The sequence below is a fragment of the Carcharodon carcharias genome, chromosome 17 (assembly GCF_017639515.1).
Source record: "Carcharodon carcharias isolate sCarCar2 chromosome 17, sCarCar2.pri, whole genome shotgun sequence".
NCBI lineage: Eukaryota > Metazoa > Chordata > Chondrichthyes > Lamniformes > Lamnidae > Carcharodon > Carcharodon carcharias.
In genome coordinates, this window is record NC_054483.1 from 114575064 (window position 1) to 114598468 (window position 23405).

The 23405-nt window shown below is 43.9% G+C and overlaps 1 protein-coding gene across 3 annotated transcripts in view; it reads left to right on the forward strand.

Moving 5' to 3' along the window:
• Positions 1-23405, forward strand: part of sfxn3 (sideroflexin 3) — a 63947-nt gene that overhangs the window by 21789 nt on the left and 18753 nt on the right. For all 3 annotated transcript variants that reach the window (XM_041210512.1, XM_041210511.1, XM_041210510.1), the window contains 5 exons: positions 8772-8942; positions 10503-10601; positions 12064-12139; positions 14449-14534; positions 18324-18451. In XM_041210512.1, coding sequence (XP_041066446.1) covers positions 8772-8942; positions 10503-10601; positions 12064-12139; positions 14449-14534; positions 18324-18451 — 560 coding nt within the window. The remainder of the gene's footprint in view (positions 1-8771; positions 8943-10502; positions 10602-12063; positions 12140-14448; positions 14535-18323; positions 18452-23405) is intronic.

Here is a 23405-nt window from a genome sequence, read left to right on the forward strand (position 1 = left end):
CCCACCAGGATGGTCTGAGGGCCCTTAGCTTCTTCCTCGAACAGAGGCCCGAACAATCCCCATCCACCACTACTCTCCTCCGTCTGGCTGAACTTGTTCTCACACTGAACAATTTCTCCTTCAACTCCTCTCACTTCCTCCAAATAAAATGTGTGGCTATGGGTACCCGCATGGGCCCCAGCTATGCCTGTCTCCTTATGGGGTATGTGGAACATTCCTTGTTCCAGTCCTACTCCGGCCCCCTTCCACAACTCTTTCTCCGGTACATCGATGATTACTTCGGTGCTGCTTCATGCTCTCGTCGGGACTTGGAAAAATTTATTAATTTTGCTTCCAATCTCCACCCCTCCATCATTTTCACGTAGTCCATCTCTGACACTTCCCTTCTTTGACCTCTCTGTCTCAATCTCTGGTGATAGACTGTCCACCAATATCCATTACAAACCTACCGACTCCCACAGCCACCTCGACTACAGCTCCTCACAACCCGCTTCCTGTAAGGACTCCATCCCATTCTCTCAGTTCCTTCGCCTCCGTCGCATCTGTTCTGATGATGCTACCTTCAAAAACAGTTCCTCTGACATGTCCTCCTTCATCCTTAACGAGGTTTTCCACCCACGGTCGTTGACAGGGCCCTCAACCGTGTCCGGCCCATCTCCTGCGCATCCGCCCTCACGCCTTCTCCTCCCTCCCAGAAACATGATAGGGTCCCCCTTGTCCTCACTTATCACCCCACCAGCCTCCGCATTCAAAGGATCATCCTCCGCCATTTCCGCCAACTCCAGCATGATGCCACCACCAAACACATCTTCCCTTCACCCCCTCTGGCGGCATTCCGTAGGGATCGTTCCCTCCAGGACACCCTGGTCCACTCCTCCATCACCTCCTACTCCTCAACCCCCACCTATGGCACCTCCTTATGCCCACGCAAAAGGTGCAACACCTGCCCCTTCACTTCCTCTCTCCTCAACATCCAAGGGCCCAAACACTCCTTTCAAGTGAAGCAGCATTTCACTTGCATTTCCCCCAACTTAGTCTACTGCATTCATTGCTCCCAATGTGGTCTCCTCTACATTGGAGAGACCAAACGTAAACTGGGTGACCGCTTTGCAGAACACCTGCGGTCTGTCCGCAAGAATGACCCAAACCTCCCTGTCGCTTGCCATTTTAACACTGCACCCTGCTCTCTTGCCCACATGTCTGTCCTTGGCTTGCTGCATTGTTCCAGTGAAGCCCAACGCAAACTGGAGGAACAACACCTCATCTTCCGACTAGGCACTTTACAGCCTTCCGGACTGAATATTGAATTCAACAACTTTAGGTCTTGAGCTCCCTCCTCCACCCCCCACCCCCTTTCTGTTTCCCCCTTCCTTTTGTTTTTTCCAATAAATTATATAGATTTTTCTTTTCCCACCTATTTCCATGATTTTTAAATATTTTTAAATCTCTTATGCTCCCCCCACCCCCTCTAGAGCTATACCTTGAGCACCCTACCATCCATTCTTAATTAGCACATTCGTTTAGATAATATCACCAACTTTAACACCTATGTGTTCTTTTGTTCTGTTGTTTGTGACATCTTTTGATGATCTGCTTCTGTTACTGCTTGTTTGTCCCTACAACCACACCAACCCCCTTCACTTCTCTCTCTCTTCCCCCACCCAAACCCCCCCCCACCACCTTAAACCAGCTTATATTTCACCCCTTTCTTGGACTCACTCAAGTTCTGTCGAAGGGTCATGAGGACTCGAAACGTCAACTCTTTTCTTCTCTGCCGATGCTGCCAGATCTGCTGAGTTTTTCCAGGTAATTCTGTTTTTGTTGCGGTCTATAGTGGTGCTACTGAGCCACTGTTGGTGATGGACATTGAAGTCCCCCACCCAGAGTACATTCTTGTGCCTTTGCCATTCTCAGTGCTTCCTCTAAGTGATGTTGAACATGGAGGAGCACTGATTCATCAGCTGACAGAGGGTGGTACGTGGTAATCAGCAGGAGGTTTCCTTGCCCATGTTTGACTTGATGCCATGAGACTTAGTGGGGTGTGGATTCGATGTTGAGGATTCCCAGGGCAACTCCCTCCTGACTGTATATCACTGTGCCACCTCTAAGGGTCTGTCCTGTCGGTGGGACAGGACATATCCAGGGATGGTGTTGGCGGCGTCTCGGGCATTATCTATAAGGTATGATTCCGTGAGGTTGACTATGTTAGACTGTTGCTTGAATAGTCTGAGAGACAGCTCTCCCAATTTTGGCATTAGCCCCTAGTTGTTAGTGAGGAGGACTTTGCAGGGTTGACAGGACTGAGATAACCGTTGTCATTTCCGGTGCCTAGATCGATGCTGGGTGGTCTGTCTGGATTCATTCCTTAATTCCTTACAACACTCGCATGATGTATCCATCCTGTAACACTCCCAGTTGCTAGGGCTGTTCGTCGCTCTAGCTCAGTTGGATGGATGGCTGCTGGGTGACAAAGGCTATCCCTTGAGAATGTGCATCATGATGCCACTCTGCCAGCCATGGACAGAAGCAGAGGTATAATAGGAATCATGCCTCCACAAAGGCAGTGGTTGAGAGGACCATTGGCTGCTGAAGATGAGGTTCCGCTGCCTGGACCGATCGGGGGAGGCACTGCACTATCCTCCAGAGCACGTGTCACTTAGTAGTAAGCAGTGCTCTGCACAATCTGGCTCTGGCAAGGGGGGGAACCTACTTGAGGATGAGGATGGCAAGGTGGCTCCACAGACAACAGAGGATGACTGTAGTGATGGATCTGATGAGGAGCCTGGGGGGGCACAGGTTGAGGTCATGGAGGCAGACATGAGGAATCTTCAGTGAAGCAAGGACACCAGGGAGACCTGGATTCTATGCACCTTCAGCTAGGCTGCCAAGGAATGGCTTTGAACTTTACCACACATTTCTGAGGAAGCAATCCTATGACCCCAATGTCGAATCACAACCTCTGTAATAAAGTTTGCTACCCCTGCCATCTATGATAAGGCACTGCTGTGCCCTCCGCCTGTGGAAAACATGAAGGATACTTAGGCCATTAAAACAAGATCAAGGTTTATATCTTTTCCACAGTAACAGAAAAGGAATATAAAATGATATTGTGTTAAATATTACATGAAAATCATACATACCAATGATGAAAGGAAAAAATGCCACCTGTAAAAACCCCCTTTCTGCTCACGGTGCCTTAAACCTATGTTTGAGAATGCTGTGGCGTGGAGCTCTCCCACCCCCTCACTTGCAGCGGCATTGGAGGTAGCCCGCTGACTCTGCTGTCATGTCAACCCTGATGATTTTGGTAGTTGTCCTCTGGCTGGCGCGACCTGAGCATGCTCCGCCTGGGAGGGTGCACCCAGCATCATGGCTGGGCACCGCTCAGCCTCGCTGCCTCATCAGATGCCATGGTCACTGGCAGAGGGGCGGAGGAGCTGCTGCCCCTGTCCAGAGTGCCCTGAGAGGAGCCCACAGAGACGACAGGCAGTTCGTCTTCCAGCGTGAGGTAGGTTTGGACCTCTCTACTCATCATTGATGGACGGGTACCTAGCAGAGAGACTAGGTGCCTCATCCATCTTTCACATTGGCAGTGACCTCCTGAGTTCACTGCCAGTGTGTGGACTGGAGGGTCTGAGTGCATCCCCAGGAACCCCTGATTGAGTTACTGGAGTTGCCTCTCCATGAGAGTCTCCAGTGTCTCAATGGAGGAGGTTGTGTGCTTGGTGCTCAGGGTCAACGCAGTTCTCGCGCATGGACTCCTCCATGATAGATACCATGGCACGCAGACCCTAAGGGATCTCCCCCAGATCTTCATGCACATTCCGCTGGTCATCCAGCATCTGCCGCCTGATGGACAGACAACTCCAGAGGCTCGTCATCTGCCTTGACTCAGCATGGTCCTGGTCTCCAGCAGTCCTCCGATTGCCAGCTCCCAGGACACTCTCTGCTGCCACCAGCTCCTCATGCGAGTGTGCCAAACCCCAAAAAATGTGTACTGCCATCTGAGCTGATGAACTAATGCCCACCGATGTGCTTGTATCCGCGCTGGTGCCTGTTAGCGAGAGAGGGTGTGACATGGGTGGATCTGCCTGTGGTTTATCCTCGGGTGTCAAGGGAGGGCACTCGTGGTCCCGAAAGTCCTTGGAGGATGGCATATCTGAGGAAGGAAGACAATATGTCAGTAGCATCAATCATCACATAGACAATGTGCATGCTAGTGAGACTAAGGATAACTCCATCATGGTGGTACTATGATTGCTGGATCACTGGGGTCTCTTGCTTAGAACTTCTCATTTGAGATGAGATGACCCTACGTTGTTAGCACCTTCCGATAGCCTCTCATCTGTCCACAGGACTCTAGATTCTTACCTTCCTCTGAGATGCTTTCCTCCCTGCAACGCAAGGATCTCGGTCCATGTTCACACTCTGACTTGAGGACATTCAAATCAAATTTGCTCAGTATGAGTAGGTTGGCTACCCCATCACCTGTTCATGTGCGCTCCACAGCATTATGGCTTCTTTTCTCCTGTACGGACAAAAGTGCATTCATTAGTCCACCCTCTAACTGCAACACCCCATCAGCCTCGCACCTCCCCCACACCCCATGAACCGAGAACCAGGTTGAGGTGCCCATCAGATTTGTACGCCTCACTCTTCTAGCACCCAACGCTAGTGGTCAGACCCCCCAGCCTTAGCTGGCACAGGTACATGTGCCTTTTGTTACTCTGCGCCTTACACTCCTGAACGCCACGAAGGGTGGCCACCCTTCAAGACGTCGCCACACAGTACCATGCCTTGTTGAGCGCAGAAGATAATTAAACCTTTTGCAGCACTGGATCCAGGTGCGGTGCACCATGTCATTTCCGCTAGTCTGGGTGGCCATCTCTGCCCTCCTTCGTCTGGTGAGATGCCCTTTTCTTGCCATCCTGTGACATGAGGATGTACCACATGTCACTCACTGCCTGCACTAGAGTGCGCAGGTACTCGCCTGAGAAGTTGGGGGCAGAGTGCCCACCGGCATTGCCCTTCCGCCTGGTGTGCCCAGTGGGTGCTGAGGCCATAACTTAAGCCAGTTTTTATACTTTCTTCTGGACAGCTCCCTGAGGCTCCTCAACCACTCCTGGCAGCCTTTAGGGAGCTTGCCAAAGTCTGCTAAATTTATTTCCCCTGCCAGGTCCCCATTGGACCCGGTGCCTGCCACACTTCCGTCCCTGCTGGCAGCGCTGCGCCTATGTCCGGGCGCGTTTCATGCTGGCCGACCTTTAATTGGCCAGCCAGCATGAAATCGTGTTTGTGGCCAGAAGCGGAAATCGCGGCCATTTCCGGGCCCACCGGTCGCTCGCACATGACCTGCGCAAAATTCAGGTCAAGTGTCAGTGAACAGCTCTTCTTGAGCCAGTCAGTTTGAAGCAGTCCGCAAGCCAACGAATGTCATGAAAACAAAAGGGACCGAAACAGGTCCCAGTTAAGCTAAGTTAAAGAAAAAGCTGCAGGAAGCAGACCTTAAGTCAAGAGGGCAAAGGTTCCCATTTGGAGCAGTGATGTTCTGCTTGTCATAGCCTTAGATCTGAAAGTGTACTTATGAGTTTGAGTGTACACAGGAATCCAGGGAGAAGGAATCTCGGAAGGCAAGATTGAAACCTGGAGGTGGATCATGTTTAAGCCGCCTGAGTGGGAGTGACTTTTAGAGAGAATTCTAAGGAGAGATCTTCAAAGGTGGAGATTGGAAACCCTTGTGAGAAAGATGAAGTTTCAGTGAGATTGGTTGACTCACAGTAGTACTAACGCCTGGGTGACTTGTTGAGAAATCCATGGACTCTGTTTCTGTTGCATCTGTCATTTACTCTGAAATTTGGTGTGTCCGACGGCAGTTCATCTCATAATTCAATTGTACCTCATAGTTACTCTGAGTGTTAGAGTATAAGATACGTATTGTAAATTGTTTTCCCTTTTGAACTTCTACAGTAAATTTTGTTTCTTCAAATCCCATGGAATTTTGTGGCTTTATTCCAAATGCAGGTGCCTTGAAGCTCAACCTTTATCTACTTTGAGCAAAATGCTTTTGGTCCCTAATTGGATCTCCCCCCGATGTCCCATGGTCTGGCCAAGGATCATAACAGGTTGCAGTAGTGCACCTTCACTACCTTGCGCTCCAACAAAATGACAGGGACAACAATCGGCCAGAACTTATGGGAAACTACTAGTTGGAAGGCCGTTCACAACCATTATTCTATATATCATTATATTGGATGACAGGAATAGATCTTTGAAAATCTGGGTTTAGATATTCGACTACAAGATGTCTGTTTTTTTCAGCGCTGAGCAGTCTCCTAAGCCTCCAATATTGGAGTAGGAAGAGCATGCTGATAATAAGCCAGAAGTGTGCCTTATGGTACAGGAATTTCTGAGTTCACCAGCAACAGGTGTTGGTCGCTTTGCAAGTGTGAATGAGGGGCCCTTGATACCTGTTTGAATTTCCACACTGCAGAATTGGTTTGATCAGCTACAGCCAGGAGAAATGGTTCTACAAAGGGTCCTTAAACAGACCACTGCAAACTACAACCAACATGACAAGTGTTTAAAAGTACTTATCTGAATGTGGAACTGGGAGATGCAGGAGTGCTCTTCCTGACCCCATATCAAAAGGACACAGATCGCTGCCGGCTGCAGCCAATTTCTCACATGCCCACCTCCATGCTCCCATTCACGACTTCTGAATACTATATGCAAAATATTGATGCACTGCTGTTTGCTTTCAAATGGTTTATTCGTAAAATGTGACCAATAAGACCATAAGACATAGGAGCAGAAATGAGGCCATTCGGCCCATCGAGTCTGCTCCGCCATTCAATCATGGCTGATAAGTTTCTCAACCCCATTCTCCCACCTTCTCCCCATAACCTTTGATCCCCTTACCAATCAAGAACCTATCTATCTCGGTCTTAAATACACTCAATGACCTGGCCTCCACAGCCTTCTGTGGCAATGAATTCCATAGACTCACCACTCTCTGGCTAAAGAAGTTTCTCCTCATCTCTGTTCTAAAAGATCTTCCCTTTACTCTGAGGCTGTGCCCTCGGGTCCTAGTCTCTCCTACTAATGGAAACATCTTCCCCACGTCCACTCTATCCAGGCCTTTCAGTATTCTGTAAGTTTCAATCAGATCCCCCCTCATCCTTCTAAACTCCATCGAGTATAGACCCAAAGTCCTCAAACGTTCCTCATATGTTAAGCCTTTCATTCCTGGGATCATTCTCGTGAACCTCCTCTGGACCCTCTCCAGGGCCAGCACATCCTTCCTGAGATGCAGGGCCCAAAATTGCGCACAATATTCTAAATGTGGTCTGACCAGAGCCTTATAAAGCCTCAGCAGCACATCCATCCCTGCTTTTATATTCTAGTCCTCTCGATATAAATGCCAACATTGCATTTGCCTTCCTAACTACCGACTCAACCTGCAAGTTAATCTTAAGAGAATCCTGGACTAGGACTCCCAAGTCCCTTTGCACTCCAGATTTCTGAATTCTCTCCCCACTTAGAAAATAGTCTATGCCTCTATTCTTCCTACCAAAGTGCATGACCTCACACTTCCCCATGTTGTATTCCATCTGCCACTTCTTTGCCCATTCTCCTAACCTGTCCAAATCCTTCTGCAGCCTCCCTGCCTCCTCAATACTACCTGTCCCTCCACCTATCTTTGTATCATCAGCAAACTTAGCCAGGATGCCCTCGGTTCCTTCATCTAGATCATTAATGTATAAAGTGAAAAGTTGTGGTCCCAACACTGAGCCCTGCGGAACTCCACTAGTCACCGGCCGCCATCCTGAGAAGGACCCCCTTATCCTCACTCTCTGCCTCCTGCCAGACAGCCAATCTTCTATCCATGCTAGTACCTTGCCTCTAACACCATGGGCTCTTATCTTACTGAGCAGCCTCCTGTGCTGCACCTTGTCAAAGGCCTTCTGGAAGTCCAAGTAGATGACATCCATTGGCTCTCCTTTGTCTAACCTACTCGTTACCTCCTCAAAGAATTCTAACAGATTTGTCAGGCATGACCTTCGCTTGATGAAACCATGCTGACTTTGCCCTATTTTACCATGCACTTCCAAGTATTCTGAAATCTCATCCTTAATAATGGACTCTAAAATCTTACCAATGACCGAGGTCAGGCTAATTGGCCTGTAATTTCCTGTCTTTTGCCTCACTCCCTTCTTAAACAGGGGGGGGTTACATTAGCGATTTACCTAGATTTAAAAAGTTTAATCTACCTTAAAAAATGAAAACTCGAAGAGTTTTTGCTTTTGTTAATACGTTGTGACCCTGCTATAACATGGTCCATGTTTCGAGACTGCATTATAAGTGAGACCATGTTATTCCATAGCTGGCAGCTAGCACTCAAGCTTGATGCCACTGGTGCCAGGGCCAATATTGAATGCATATCTCTACAGTTTCCAGCTCTCATGCTCCAAAATAAATGAATGAAGCAAGCGCTCTGTAAAATTATCCAAATAATTAATGGCCTTCCAACTAGTAGTTTCCCACAAGTTCTGGCCATTTGTTGTCCCTGACTTTTAATTTTCCTTTTTAAAATGGGTGGCTGTGTTTATAGAGGGGCAAAGCTTGTGGCCGCATTTGCAAAATAAAAATCATCACCCTGAGTTCCAAGCTCTAACAGACCGCATTTTAGCAGGGCCCAAAGGAATGTTAATTCTGTGACAGTTTTATTCAGTACTGCTCTGCATACAATTTCAGTGTTTTTGATTTTTCAGGCATGGCAAAGTCCAGCCAGGTCTTACGGAAGACAAACTTTGGCGAGCAAAGTACATGTATGATTCAGCTTTTCATCCAGACACGGGTGAAAAAATGCTTCTGATTGGGCGGATGTCTGCGCAGGTCCCAATGAATATGACCATCACTGGTTGCATGCTGACATTTTACAGGCAAGTTTCAAATACAAAATCTATGTTTTCATGGGCAGTTTATAAGATACAGCTTTCGGAACAAACCAGTCCAATATTTAGTCATGGATAAAGTTCATGGGGTGAGCAGCTAATCCTTTCTTAGTTTAATACACTGTGCACCTCAGTGGCATTGAATGTTATTGGCAGTATGAATCTGACTGAAATATGATCCAGATTTTTACAATAAATTAAATGTTTTTATCCTGAGTTATATCCATAGACATAAATGAATTTTTTAAAAATCTTGCATTTCTACACTGCCTCACAGGTCCTCAGGATATTCCAAATTGGCTTACACATGTACTGTAGGCACAAACCAACCACAACCACATTCAGACACAACCACCAATTTGCATGCAGCAAAGTTCCAAAAACAGCAATGAGACAAATTATTTGTTAATCATTTTGGTAATGTTGGATGTTGGGCACTGAGAAAATGTTTCTACTCTTTTTGACTAGTGCCCTGGAATCTGTTATGTACAACATCAAAGGGCAGCTGGCACCTCAATTTAATATCTTATCCTGAAGACAACACCTCCAACAATGTAGCAACCCCCTCAATACTGCAATGAAGTGTCAACTCAGACTTGTGCTCAAGTCTCTCAGCACAATTTTTTTTAAAAGGAAAGCTATTTTTTTCTGACCTTGAGAGCACTGGATATTGCCTTGGCTACACTTGTTTTTTGACAGAAATCCGATTATAAAAGGTGGTTTGCATTTATTGTGTCCAAAGTCTCTTGTGTTTAATTTTGTTGACTAGCTGAAAACCAGATCCTTTTTAATGCTTGAGTTAGCTTGATTAAAAACCTGATGTGATGCCCAGATCCTTTTTAATGCTTGAGTTAGCTTGATTAAGAACCAGATGTGATGCCAATGAATTTAAATAAATAACTTGCAAAATTGAGCTGTTTTGTGTCGGTTTTGCTCTTTTTCCTTTGAGCACTCGTTTGAAAAAGGGGCAGAGATAGTTGCATGGATGAAGGAGCTCTTTAATTGCTTTGCTTATTTATTTTGCTATTGTATTAAACAAAGATGTGATATAAATAGCATTCCCTTAGTCACTTGATTAACCTGAAGTCAAGGTTTTACTCCTACTCCCTGCTGAGTATTTGCTAAACAGTTCAAACTTGCCAGGGGTAAACACTATACATTCAAAATAGGCTAATTTTTGGGTATTTTTTAATTGTATATCAATTGGGTATTAATTGTAGTCAGGTGGTGGACATTAATTGCTTACATATATTATATATAATGTGTGTGTTTGTAAATATATTTATATAGAGAATTGTGGAAGGAGGTGCATATAATGCGTGACTCTAAATGAAAGCTTGTTAAGTGTGTGAAGAGTTCACTCCAGTTCTATTGTTCGCTGCCTGGCTGAGTTGTAACATGGCCATGAAGAGAAATAAATATGAGCCATGAAGAACTGGAGAATGTAATGGCTGGTGTTCCTCACATATCTGCTTGTGTATTAAGCCCAGCTCCTCTGCTCAGAGCGGGATGTCATTGGATTCTTAATTTTTATCCTCTTTTTGACAGGACAACTCCAGCAGTAGTCTTTTGGCAATGGGCAAATCAGTCCTTTAATGCAGTTGTCAACTATACCAACAGAAGTGGAGATGCACCACTGTCAGTGGGGTAGGTAATTCTGGATAATTTCCACAGATAATCATGAAGACTAACTAACCCCTGTGGTTTTATTTCAATTGCTAGGACACTGATTACTAATTTTTATAGACATCCTTCATACATCATAATGGCTTTTTTTTTTACCCATTTGAAATAAATGAGTGTCTTAATAGAAGAAATTAAATCTTGTTAGTTAGTGGATGTGATTCTACTGTTTTTGGAAGAAAAGTGCCCTAATTTATTTCAGTGGCTTTGCAATCTGAATTCTTGCTTTTTTTTCTTTCTGTTTCCATTTGAGCATTTTCAGCCCTACTCTTTACCTCCTGTACAGTACTGTCAATATACCTGGATTGTTTAATTGAGAAAGGTCATCAGCTGATTATATATGTCATTTTCTACATTAGTACAGTAGCATTAAATGGAGGCCTTGTGGCACAATGGATAGCATTCCTGCTTCTGGGCTAGAAGCTCTGGGTTCAAGCCCCACTCCAGGATTTGATTGCCAAGGAAGGTGTGTTCATAACATGGTCAAACAGGTTAAGTATCAACTTGCAAATCCTTCCAACACATGTCAGTGGCAGGTAGTAAGAGTGGGAGGGATTCCTGGTCAGCCACGTTTTGGAAAAAGTGTTGGAGCTTCAACCATCAATATCCGTAACTCCACTCTACAACATGTTTGTAAAAGCAACTCTGACTATCACACAGTGTTCTATGGGAAAAAGCTGATTCTAAGGTTCTTTTAAAATTTGTAAGTTAAAAGGCTGTTCATTCTGCCTGAATTGTGATAATCCATTAGGATATGGCAGAACAAATGCAAATCAGAGAAAAAACTTCCGTGCAGAAACAGTATCAGTTTGCTTTTAAAAAATTTGAGTTTGAGCAAGAGACTAAGTCCGTTAGTGCTTATTTACTGCCAAGTTAGAATGAGCACTTTATATGTAGAGTTAAACCCCGTCTAAGGTAATCTATTATTTGATCAGTATAACTTGCAAAGGGCAACCTCTACTTCATGCATTGTCATGGCATCTCGGCCCAAATTTGATTGTTAGTGCTGAGAATATGTGATTTCTGTAGATGTGATTTTGATAGAGGCTGCTAACTGAGTGGAAAAAAATTCATTATTCCAATTTTTGGGATTGTTAAGGAAGCTTAGTTGTGTCGTACAATGGTGTGGCAAATTGAGTTTCGCATGCCTGCGTATGAAATGGTAGAACGTGGAATTATACATGGTGAATTCCTGATGTGCTGTGGCTCCTCTCTTCACTCGGGACTGGATGCAGACTTGATATAAGGAAAAGACACCTACCCTCTATCCTGGACTGAATTAAAGTTCAGGTTCGATCTACGGTACCTCTCTGTTCCAAAACCAAGCCCAATTTAAAATAAACCTCGGTCCAGGTATCCCCTAACTTTGAGAAGTTTGGTTCTATACTCGATCTAAATGTTTACTTTTGTTTGTAACTCTTTACAGCCAACTGGGTACTGCATATGTCAGTGCAACAACTGGTGCTGTTGTCACAGCCCTTGGGCTGAAGTCTCTTACTAAGGTAATTTTAATAAATGTACTGGTTTAAACTCTGTAGTGATGTTGGCAAATTTAGCAAAATGCATTTTTTAAATGATTAGTCTCTTCTTTGTGCTACTTTGTAACACATTGGTTAACATTTTTGCACAAGTTACTGTCCGTGTTCTCGGGTTCGGATCACTGGACCAGAAACGTGGAATTTGCTACTGTTAACACCACCATGGGAGCACTGTCATCACAAGGGCTGCCATAGTTCGGGGTGGGGTGGGGGGGGGGGGGGGGGGGGGGGGGGTGGGGGGGGGGGGGTGGGGGTTGGGGGCGGGAGGGGCGGTGGGGGGGTGGGGGGGGGGAAGCAAATGCTTTTGTTTAGGTGGTTAAAAGCAACACAGCAATGATTGTTAAAGTAGCACTGACAATAATTTATGCAAACCTGTTACCCAGTCTTTTAAAGGAAGTTACACCAATTACAAATACGTTTGTTTGCTACAGATAGATGGAATTAAGATTTACAAAGCCTTATTGATAGAATCAATGGCATTAACGCTGCTCAGATGCATTATATTGCAAACCTACATGTAGGCTGATGATTTTAAAAAGTGATTGACCCTTGTAATTGTTTCATACACCCAACTGAGTAAAACTGATAAGCAACTTTATTCTTTTGACCATTGGATCCTGAAAGGGAAGAAAGACCCATTGTAAGTACAGTTGAGTGTCTTGTACACATTCACAAATACATCAAAAACATTGTTGATGAATGACCATGATTAGAATGAGTACCATAATTTCACCTTCAAATTTAATTGTTTCTATCCTGACCTTGGAGCAGTTTTTTTAAAGCAGACCCACTTGATGTTGTCATTTATCAATTTCAGTACAAACCTGATACTTTAGTTAGCTGTTTAACCTGTATGAGACTAAAATTCACCCTTTTCGTCAAAATAGAGAGACCATTTTCTCTGTAATTAGCTAACAAAATCACAGGTGTGTATTTTTGAACCGTGATTTCTGTGGATGTGATTTTGTTAGAGGTTGCTAATTAAGTGGAAAAAAATTCATTATTCCAATTTTTGGGATTGTTAAGGAACTTTAGTTGTGTTGTTCAAAGGTGTGGCAAACTGAGTTTTGCATGCCTGCATATGGAATGGTAGAACATGGAATTATACATGGTGAATTCCTGATGTCAGTTATGTTGTTGTGGGAAACGTTGACTGGAGGCTGAACACTTTCTTGCAAAGAGGGTAGGAAAATTGGAGCCAGTCAGACTGAAGCATAGAGAAAATAATTATAAACGATCCTGGCAGAGGTTTGGGAGCAGCTCATCTACTCTGCCTGTTTTAGCCAAGCAAAGCAGCAGGACTTAGAGAGAGAAAAAAAAACTTGCACTAGAATCTGACAATGCACGTGACCAAGGTAAAATGTTTTCCATTCATTAGTAACAGGTTAACGTGCAGAAACCATTATTAACAATAGACCATTGGCCGTTATTGAGGCTGCATGTGTCTGCAGTTAGGTTTTCCAAACCTTTTGTTTGAGATTTTATAAAACCCTTTTTGCTAGATTGTTATGAAGATGGAAAAGTCTTAGTCCAGTTGCTTTGACAGCAAAATCAGTGTTGGGACTTTGTGCTCTTCAGTTGCTGACCTCCATTTAACACCTCAGGATTCCCACAAGTTGTCATTTTAGAGATACCAAGACCTTGGAGAAAGTGCAAAGGAGATTTACTAGAATGGTTAGGGGTAAGGCACCTAAATCATAAGGAGAGACTGAAGAAACTGGGATTGGCCTTTTAAGAGCGGGATAGGTTAAGAGGGGATTTGACAGAGCTATACAAAATTATGAAGGATTTGATAGAGTAAATAAGGAGGAACTATTTCCACTGGTGGTCAATAGCCACAGAACATTGATTTAAGATAATTGACAAAAGAGCTGGGGGAAGATGAGAATTTTTTTCATGCAGTAAGATCAGGAATATACTTCCTGCTGGGTAGTGGAAGAAAATTCAGTAGTAACTTCCAAAAGAGAATTGGGTATATAATTGAAAGAGAAAGACTTGGAGGCTTACGGGGCGAGTGGGACTAATTGGATAACTCTTTCAAAGAATCCGCAGAGGCATAATGTGACAAATTCTTTCTTTATATGCTGTATGATTTTAAAGTATTCTTGGGATGGAGTGGGTTTAAGAGGTGCCAGACCAAAGGCTCCCAGGAGTTCCCTTTTAAAAACAATACTGTATGATCGTACGTTTCTTGTAACTGATGTCGCCAGATTTCATTTAGTTAGTGATCCGTTAAAGATTAACAGTGTTCCTCTTTTCTTTCTTTCCTGAAGCATTTGCCCTCCCTGATTGCACGTTTTGTGCCGTTTGCTGCAGTAGCTGCTGCCAACTGTATCAATATCCCTCTCATGCGGCAGAGGTAAGACCACTGTAAAATAGAGGTAACAACAAAGTGGCGGTGGGTAGGGTGATGGGGAAGAAACCGCAAGTGCTGCAAATCTGATACAAAAACTAGAAAACATTGGGAATATGTAGAAGGTCCATCAACATCTGACTAAAGAAAAAAATGTTTGTACTTCTGACCCTTTGTCAGAGCTGCAGGCTGGAGAAAAGGATAGTCCTTTACTAATCAAGCTTAGGGGATGGAAGAGAACAGGTGGAGGTAAAGAGCCTGCAATGTCAACTATCATTACTAAGATGCAGTTTCGTAACTTCTTGTTTGAAAACTGGATAATGTAATGAAAGTAGAGCTCTGTTTGTACTCAGATTTCAAATACATAATTGCCACAATTCAAAATATTTTTAGGAGATAAAAATAGTTACTTTTTTTGAACTGGAATCTAATATTGTTATTTGGATTGTCATACAGTAAAAGATTTGCATCTTATTACCCCGTCGCTTCAATTGCTTCAAAGCACAATGCACAACATCCCAGTGAAGAGAAGAATGATCAGTTATTCTATTTTTACCAGATTTGCTTGAGATAGTTTTGTTGCATGCTTACCAGGAATATTTCCCCCTCCACCTTGAATAATGCCTTTGACTTGAACCAATGCAACAGGTAGGCAGAGCAGATAAGGTCTCGGTCTCGGTTTCACACCTTATTCAAAGGGGTACATTTTGACAGTTGCTCCAATACTTAAGTTCAACACAAATTAAATGTCAAAGTCGTGGAGTGGCAAACTCATTACAGTAGCTAGGCTGGCATTTGTGTGAACTCCAGTGATAACGGTTAACAACTAACAAATCTGATCAATTTCTAAAGCATTTAGGAACGTTTTTGGAGTTCTCAGACTTGGGAGTGAAATATCTGCGTGGTTTCCCAAATCCCATTCCATAAAATCAACGGAAATCTAGTGAAAAAACAGTTCATGCCATTTTCTCTGGTGTTTCCAACAATTTTTCACCGGGACACTGTGAGAAGCCCAGCGGAAATTATTGGCACTGGTGTGCGTCCGTATCATCAACTCTCCAATGACAATTTGGTTTAAGTTTAAGACTGACCCTTGAATTTTAAGATCATGTTTGTTTTTTAATCATAGAATGATACAACACAGAGGGAGGCAATTAATAACTTTGCCAGCTCTTTGGTAGAATATCCATTTAGTCCCACTGCCCTGCTTTCTCCCCACTGTCCTGTAAATGTGTTTCCCTTTAAGTATTTATTTAATTCTGTTTTGAATATTACAATTGTTTGCACCCATGCTTTCAGGCAGTGAATTCAGGTCATACGAACATTCAAAACAGGAGCAGAAGTAGACCATTTGGCCCCTCGACCCTGCTCTGTCACTCAGTCGGATCAGGGCTGATCTGTTTGTGTTTTGAGTTCTACATTCCCATCTATGCCCGATAACCTTTGATTCCCATGCCTAACAAGAATCTTTCTATCTCTGCCTTAAAAATATTCAATGACCTGCTTCCACTGCCTTCTGAGGCAGAGTTCCAAAGTCGCACAACCCTCAGAGAAAAAAATTCTCCTTATATCTGCCCTATAAGGATGATGCCGAAGTTTAAAACAGTGCCCCCTAATTCTGGGCTCACCCACAAGAGGAAACATCCTTTCCACGTTCACCTTGTCAAGACCATTCAAGGCCTTACATACTTCAATCAAGTCACCCCTTACTCTTCTAGTTTAGGAGTTTCTCCAGTCCAGGAAACAAGCCCAGCTTGTCCACCCTGTCCTCATAAGACAACCTGCTCATTCCAGGTATCAACCTAGTAAAACTCCTCTGCCTCCAACTTATTTACATCCTTCCTTAAATAAGGAGACCAAAACTACACACAGTATTCGAAAAGTTCTGTTGAAGGGTCATGAGGACTCGAAACGTCAACTCTTTTCTTCTCCGCCGATGCTGCCAGACCTGCTGAGTTTTTCCAGTTAATTCTGTTTTTGATTCGAAATGCCGTCTTACCAATGCCCTGAATAACTGAAGCATAACATCCTTACTTGGAATCAGCCATTGGAACCAGTTTCTCCTTATTTACTCTAGCAAAACTATTTACAATTTTGAACACCTCTGTCAAATCTCACCGTAACTTTCTCTGATCTAAGGAGAGCAACCACAACGTCCCTAATCTTCTCAATTAACTGAACTGTCTCATCCCTGAAGCCATTCTAGCAAATCTCTATTGCACCATTCACAAGGCTTGACATCCTTCTGAAACAATACCCTAATGTTTTAAATTGTTTAGCATAACTTCCATGCTTTCGTGCTTTAAAATACACCAAGTACCCATCACATCATTGAGGAATGTGGCTTAGGGTGGATTCCTGAAGTCTTGTGCTGCTATGGAGACGAATGAGTGTAAATTTTTGAAGCAGTTGTATTTACAACAAGTGAAGAGGGCACTCAGTAGAGCACATACCTCTGTCATACTTTTTTAACTTAATATTATTACGTTTGCGCAATTCTTCCTTGAGGCTTTTCCCTGCCTGGTTGATGCCCTGTAACCACAAAACTGAAAAAAATAAATCTTTTTGTTAAGAGCTTCCATCTCACTGAGGAGACTTCAGGCTAATGCACATCTAACAACCTGTTCTGAAAACTCTGCTCACGTTTTGACAACAGAGCAGCTGAGAGAATCCACAACATTTTAAAACAATCAGCAACATTCTGAATAAAACAACCCACAACATTCTTTAAAGAAGAAAGTCAATTTTCCCTATTTCCCAATATTAACAGATCCTTTAAAAAAATTCCAGGATCCGGATCCGCATCTTTGCCAAAGACTAATCAGTTCTTCCATGGGTCATATCCTATCTGTATGCCAAGATTTGGTGAAATCCATCTATTAGTTTTTGTGATATAGTTTTGCGATATATATTACAAACAGACTAACAAACGGGCAAAAACATTACCTCCACCCACCTTCAGTGGCAGTGATATGTTAATTCAGCTTCTTAATGAGATTAACTCCCACTGTACTTTGTGACTCCGTCCAATCTACTTCCCAAGTTATATTTTTCAATCAACAACAATTGTGCAGAAGTTTGATGTTTTTGTATGGAGAGTATTACTGATAGATGGGATGAATCATAAACCCAATTCACCAGAACCAAGTTATTTGGACTGCCTCAGTAGTAGCACTTGTGCATCTGAATCAGAAGGTAATTGTGCAAGTCCCGCTCCAGAGACTTGAGCACATTATCTGAGCTGACAGTAACGAGGGAGTGCTACACTGCAGAAGATGCTGTCTTTTGGATGAAATGTTAAACTGAGGCCCTGCCTGTCTGCTCAGGTGGTATTATTTGAAGAAGAGCAGGGGAACCGAACTAGCCAACATTTATCCTTCAACCAATCATATTGACCAGTGATCTGGTCAATTTTCTCATTGTTGGGTGTCATATTTCCTATATTGCAGCATTGACTATACTTCAAAGTATTTCCTTTGCTGTGAAGCACTCTGGAACGTTCTGAGGTCATGAAAGGTACTATATAAATGCAAGCTGTTCTTTCCATTTGCGGTCAAACCTGGTGAGATAAATCTGCCAATATCAACTTTTAAAGTATAAATTTGCCATCATTTGAATACAAATTTGTGCTCAGTGAGATGAAATCCAGTGCCTGCTGGGTGAGGACGTCTATGTTTCTGAGCACATCTATGTGCTTCCCTATTGCTTACTATTGCATGGCAAATATAGATTTGTGCTGCCATCCAGTCAACAGAGTCTTGCACCTTATTCCTTTATTATCTTTTCCTTTTGCAGGGAACTTAAGTTTGGGATTCCAGTCACAGATATCAATGGGAATCGACTTGGGGAGTCGCCCAAGGCAGCACAGCAGGCCATTGCCCAGGTGGTGGTATCTCGGATTGGCATGGCAATACCCGCCATGGGTAAGTCAGGACCCAATTGTGAGGGTTGTTGCTCTTCCCTTATTTTAGATTGAAAGGCCGACGCTTAGCTTGTGGGATTGATTCCCGAGCAGATATGATTGGTGAGGAGAAGCACCCTCTCCAGGATTCCTACCTGGCCCTACATTGAGATAAGCTGAACATTTTTTTGACATTTTTGTTGCAAGCTCCGATTTTGAGGAACGCTGCTTTAGGCTTTAGAAAACTGACTGCATGCAAGTTACCTGCTATGGATGGTTGCCATCAGATATGGGAAAGGGGGGCCGAAACTGACATCAGGCCCCCAATTTGCATTGGAAACGGGCCCCACGCAAGCCTGAGTTTTGCGCCCTGGTAGACTCAGGGCACCCAAACCAATTTGACGTGCAGCACTTTCCAGGCACTAAACCAGCATAAGCGCATTGCAAAACATATTGGATCTTTCAGTGCGTATTTTCACCCGTAAAATGGGTTGGGAAGGGGCGCAGCATGATCCAAATTCTACGCCTAGTCCTACCACAAGCTTTTCTCTATAGCATATGATCTGATTGACACTAGAAAATCAGCACTTTTTGGTTTTGGTCAACTAGTGGTAGCATAAAGCACTTCCTTCATGTATTGCATGACTGGATGCAGAATAAATCTGTCTCCACTCTGCCCTAGCAATGTACTTTTCATTTCAATTCCAGATGGGCAGTTCCTGTTATACCCTTGTGAATTTTTCTTCCATTTTCCTCATGAACAAACCCTATGGCTGTTAGGAGTTTAAATTCCAGTTTGTGGATAGCTTGGGTTGGCATGCTGAAATGTCTGCTGCTGGATCAACCCAGAGAGCCACTGACAAAATCAACCAAGGTCTCCTAAGAGTGCTTAATCCCAACTGAGAAGGATAGTATAGGGTTAGGGAAACAATATTTTTTCTTTAAATATTAAAATTCCTATTTAACTCGGGTACTTTATCTGTTTATCAAGACCCCAAAGAAAACTTCCTGCAGCATGAAAAGTTAAATACTTCACTTGTAATTTAAAAATATATTAGTTGAACACCCCGCCCCCAATTTCCATAGGTTCAATGTCACAGTCACCAAAGAAAGAACTTTATAATGTATACAAATAAATCTTGTCCAGGGTGGAGCACTATTTATGGTATCTCTAGTGAACCATGCAACCTTAATGTGGCCCAAGGCACTCTGTAACGCCTTTCAGTCAGAGTTCACTTAATTGAAAATATTGTAAGCGAAGGGGTTAATGCATCATCTGGCTATTCGGACACTGATAATGCAGTCAAGGTATAATTAGTGCCCGCACCTAGTGCAGATGTGTTCCATGTATTGTTTATTTTATGCAGCAGTCATTTTTATAAGGGCAGGGGAACTTGACTGATTCGCTCGTTTTGCAAGTAATTTCTGTTCATTTGAATAAACAGCCCGCAGTCTTCCTTGAAAATGCCACCAGACTTTTCTCGGTTGCTGAATAGGTCACAAAATCTGCAGTGTATTTACACTTGATCGGTAAATCCATCATCCTTCTGTAAAGGTCTCCCGTTTGTCCTGATTAAACCCACAGATTCAGTCCAGTTTTCTCAGGGTTAGCAATTATTTTGTGTTCATGTAAGGACCACACGTGGAAACAGTGTGACACTTGCTAATCCATTCCATAGAAGTCCTCCGCAAATCCCAACACTTCTTCCAAAGTACTCTGCTAAGGTTTAGATTTCATTAATTCACGGCTGGTGGTGAAAACCAACTCTTGGGATTGTGGAAGATATTTGAACAAGTTCCAAAGCATTCCTGTACGATTGATGCCATTGACCAAATTGCATTAAAAGTATCTGAATTGATGATCAGGACTTCCCGGGGAGCGCAACCCACAATCTCCCTTCTATTAAAGTCAGTAAGTGGAAACTCACAGTTGTAGTCCCGCGAACTGCTGACCTGCAATCGTCACCAGTGGTGCTCGTTGCTGGGAACATTCTGGTAACAGAATGAACCCTGTCGTCATCTCGATCAAAATTTCCAGTGGCCACTTTGTAATTTAAAAAGACATGGTGAGATGTGGTTCCACAGAATCATGGGAAAGGTGAGAGAGTTGGTTGTAGCCCTCCAAAGCAATTGAGATTGAAAGCCTAGGGAGTGAGATTCCAACTCAAGCGAGCTTCATTGCTTTGTAGCAGCAATTTTATTCCCCAACCTTTCTTAAAATATGGAGGTCTAGTAGCTGCAGTATTTCCCTCTTCCACATATATTTTTCATAAGGATATAGAAGCATCCATGCAATTTTTGGTGACTGTTTAAAGCGTACAGCAAAGCTAATTATAATTAGGAAAACCATCTAAAGATTGTAAAACATTATCATTGGCTATAGTCATAATTGGAATATTGCCACCTGCCTTTTAAGCAGATTCAGTTCTCTTAGGGATTATAGAAAGGTTCTTTTTATAATAAACAGACAATAAATGGTCCAAGTGGTGTTTCAAAATAAAAGGCAGAATATATGCTTCACAATTACAGACAATTGATATTCTGACCTGAATTGCTGGAGGGAAATCAGGATGACCTGTTTTGCACCACAAGTGTGTTTCAAAAGCAACTTTTCCACTTGGATTTGGAAGTGGAATTTTGCGCTCTGCCTGTATCACTATGGTGACAAATTTTGCAGAGTTATCATTTGATTTGGGCTGAATTTTCATTACCAAGGCAGATTGCTTGAGTTGGGAAATTTCCTGATTCACTGTATCTGCCTCAGTAGAAAGCCCTCCAAATGTCGTGATCTTCACTCTGGAGCAGTGGGTGTAGGTGTAGTCAGGCCCATCGACCCTGGAGGCAGAGCATAAGTGGCCACAGGGGCAGACGAGTGCAGAGGTGGGCTGTAAAGTGATATGAAAGGCTGTTATGCCCTCTGGACCTCACCCTCACACATCCCCCATCCACTTCCCATGCCACCTCCATGCCAAATTGTGCCAACTCTTGCCCCCAAACCCTCCATCCAGGGTCCCTTATAGCCCCCAGGCCATCCAGTTCTACCAGAAGTGTTAATACACCTGTCCTCATTATTTATGATTGTCTGAGAGCCCAGACTCAGACAGAATGATCTCAATAGGGGTTATTTTGACAGTTGGAAAGAGCTGTTGACTTTCTTTGATTGACATCTTTAAATGGTTATGATAAGTTGTTATTTCTATGATCTCTATTGCCAATATCTCAATGGGCAGAATATTACGCTCGGCATGTGGGCGCACAATGGCATCGGGTAGTGAAGTGTGATGACGTCGGGCGATGATGAGTAATGATGTTAGGCGAAAAGGTCAAGTGGCCTTTATATTTTTTAGGAAACCTCATCCACGGGTGCCTCAGGGAGATTGAAGCGCTCTTTCACGCGCACGCTCTCGGCCCACTCGCCCTCCTCCCCCTGCTCGCACAGGCAGCGCCGAGTGCTGCCGCTCGTCTTCCACGCTGGGCAGGCCCTAACTGGCCCGCCGGCTTCAAATCGTGGTGCGGAGCGGATTGAGGATGGTGGTCGGCTACCCGAATCCCCCTGCTCACCTCCGCCGAGCACCCCCGCCAAAGGCAAAATGCTGCCCAATGTTTATTTGCACGCGATTAAGAGGTATGAATTACTTGAAGCCTCTGTTATCGATACTTTATTGGTCTGTCTGATTGACACTTTTATAGAGGTTTTAGGGACTGCGGTTTTTTCAAAAGAAGAAGGAGTGTTTCTTTTTCCTGAGCATTTCCACAGATGCCATTGTTACTATACGGTACATGGGTTCCGTACACAGAATTAAAGGAGAAGATCACTGCTTCTCCGCATTAAAGTGGACCAACTATCTTGATGTTATTTAGTGGCAAGTAGCTGGCTGCTTTAGAATATCAGAATAGTAACTTCATGCTTCCCTGCTCACAGTTTCATTAATCTAGTGCTTTCTTCTCTCCTCTCTTTCCTTTGCCTCTCACAGTCATTGCTTACCCCCCCAGAGCCTTTCTCTTCCAGTCTATTGCTGGTTTAGGTCCTCGTTGGGGACTGATGCAACAATCCCAAAACTGCATTATCATGCTGAAGGATTTCCAAATGCCTACCGAGCTTCACAGCTGCTTGTCACTCTCAAAGATGATGAGACAAGTAAATAAACTTTATAAACTTTTTCTCTCAGGTATTGACAAAACGAAATTCGAATTGGCGGCATAGTTCTGGAATGGCACAGCATAAATATAGCTGAACATGCAGTAAATTAGTGCATGAATGAGCAATCTTCATGGAATCATAGAACAGAGAAAGACTCCATACAGCCCTGCATGCCTCTGCTGGCAGTGTTTTACTGTGATTATTGACACACAATGTTCACATGTAATTTTATCAGGAATTTCAATATTTTGGGATTATTCATGGTTTTCTCCCTTTTTCATCTGTGAAACTTCGGATTGAATTTTACGTGCCCCCACAGAGCATGCTTTGGGGGGAGGGGGGGGCACATAAAATAAGGCGGGTGCCCTTATTTCCCACCTGCCCCCAAGTTCACTCCCAAAATCAGCAACAAGCCACCATATTCAAGTAAGTAATCAAGGGTCATTTAGGCTTGTTATCAAGCCAGTTGACCCTGATGATACACTGCCCACGCCATAAAACATCTGGTGTGAACAGTTGGGTGGGAGTGGGCAGTCTGTTCTTTTTTAACCAAAGTTCTTCAAAGGACGGGAAGGAAGTGGGGTAGATGGTTCGATCTTCGCCAATCAGGGAGCGCCTCCCCCCCTAAGATAGAACAGCCCCTTCCTTCCTACCCACCCACAGTCTTAAGCCCACCCCCTCCCTCACCCGCCTCCCCCCACACCTCCCCCTCCCTGGTCTGTTCAAGCCCCCCTGCCCAAGACCCTGGATTTACCTGCTCCGGGAATCCAATGACCTTCTTCCTTCTTCCCCTGCAGTCCTGGCAGCGGCTACTGATGCGTTCTTGGCACTGGTG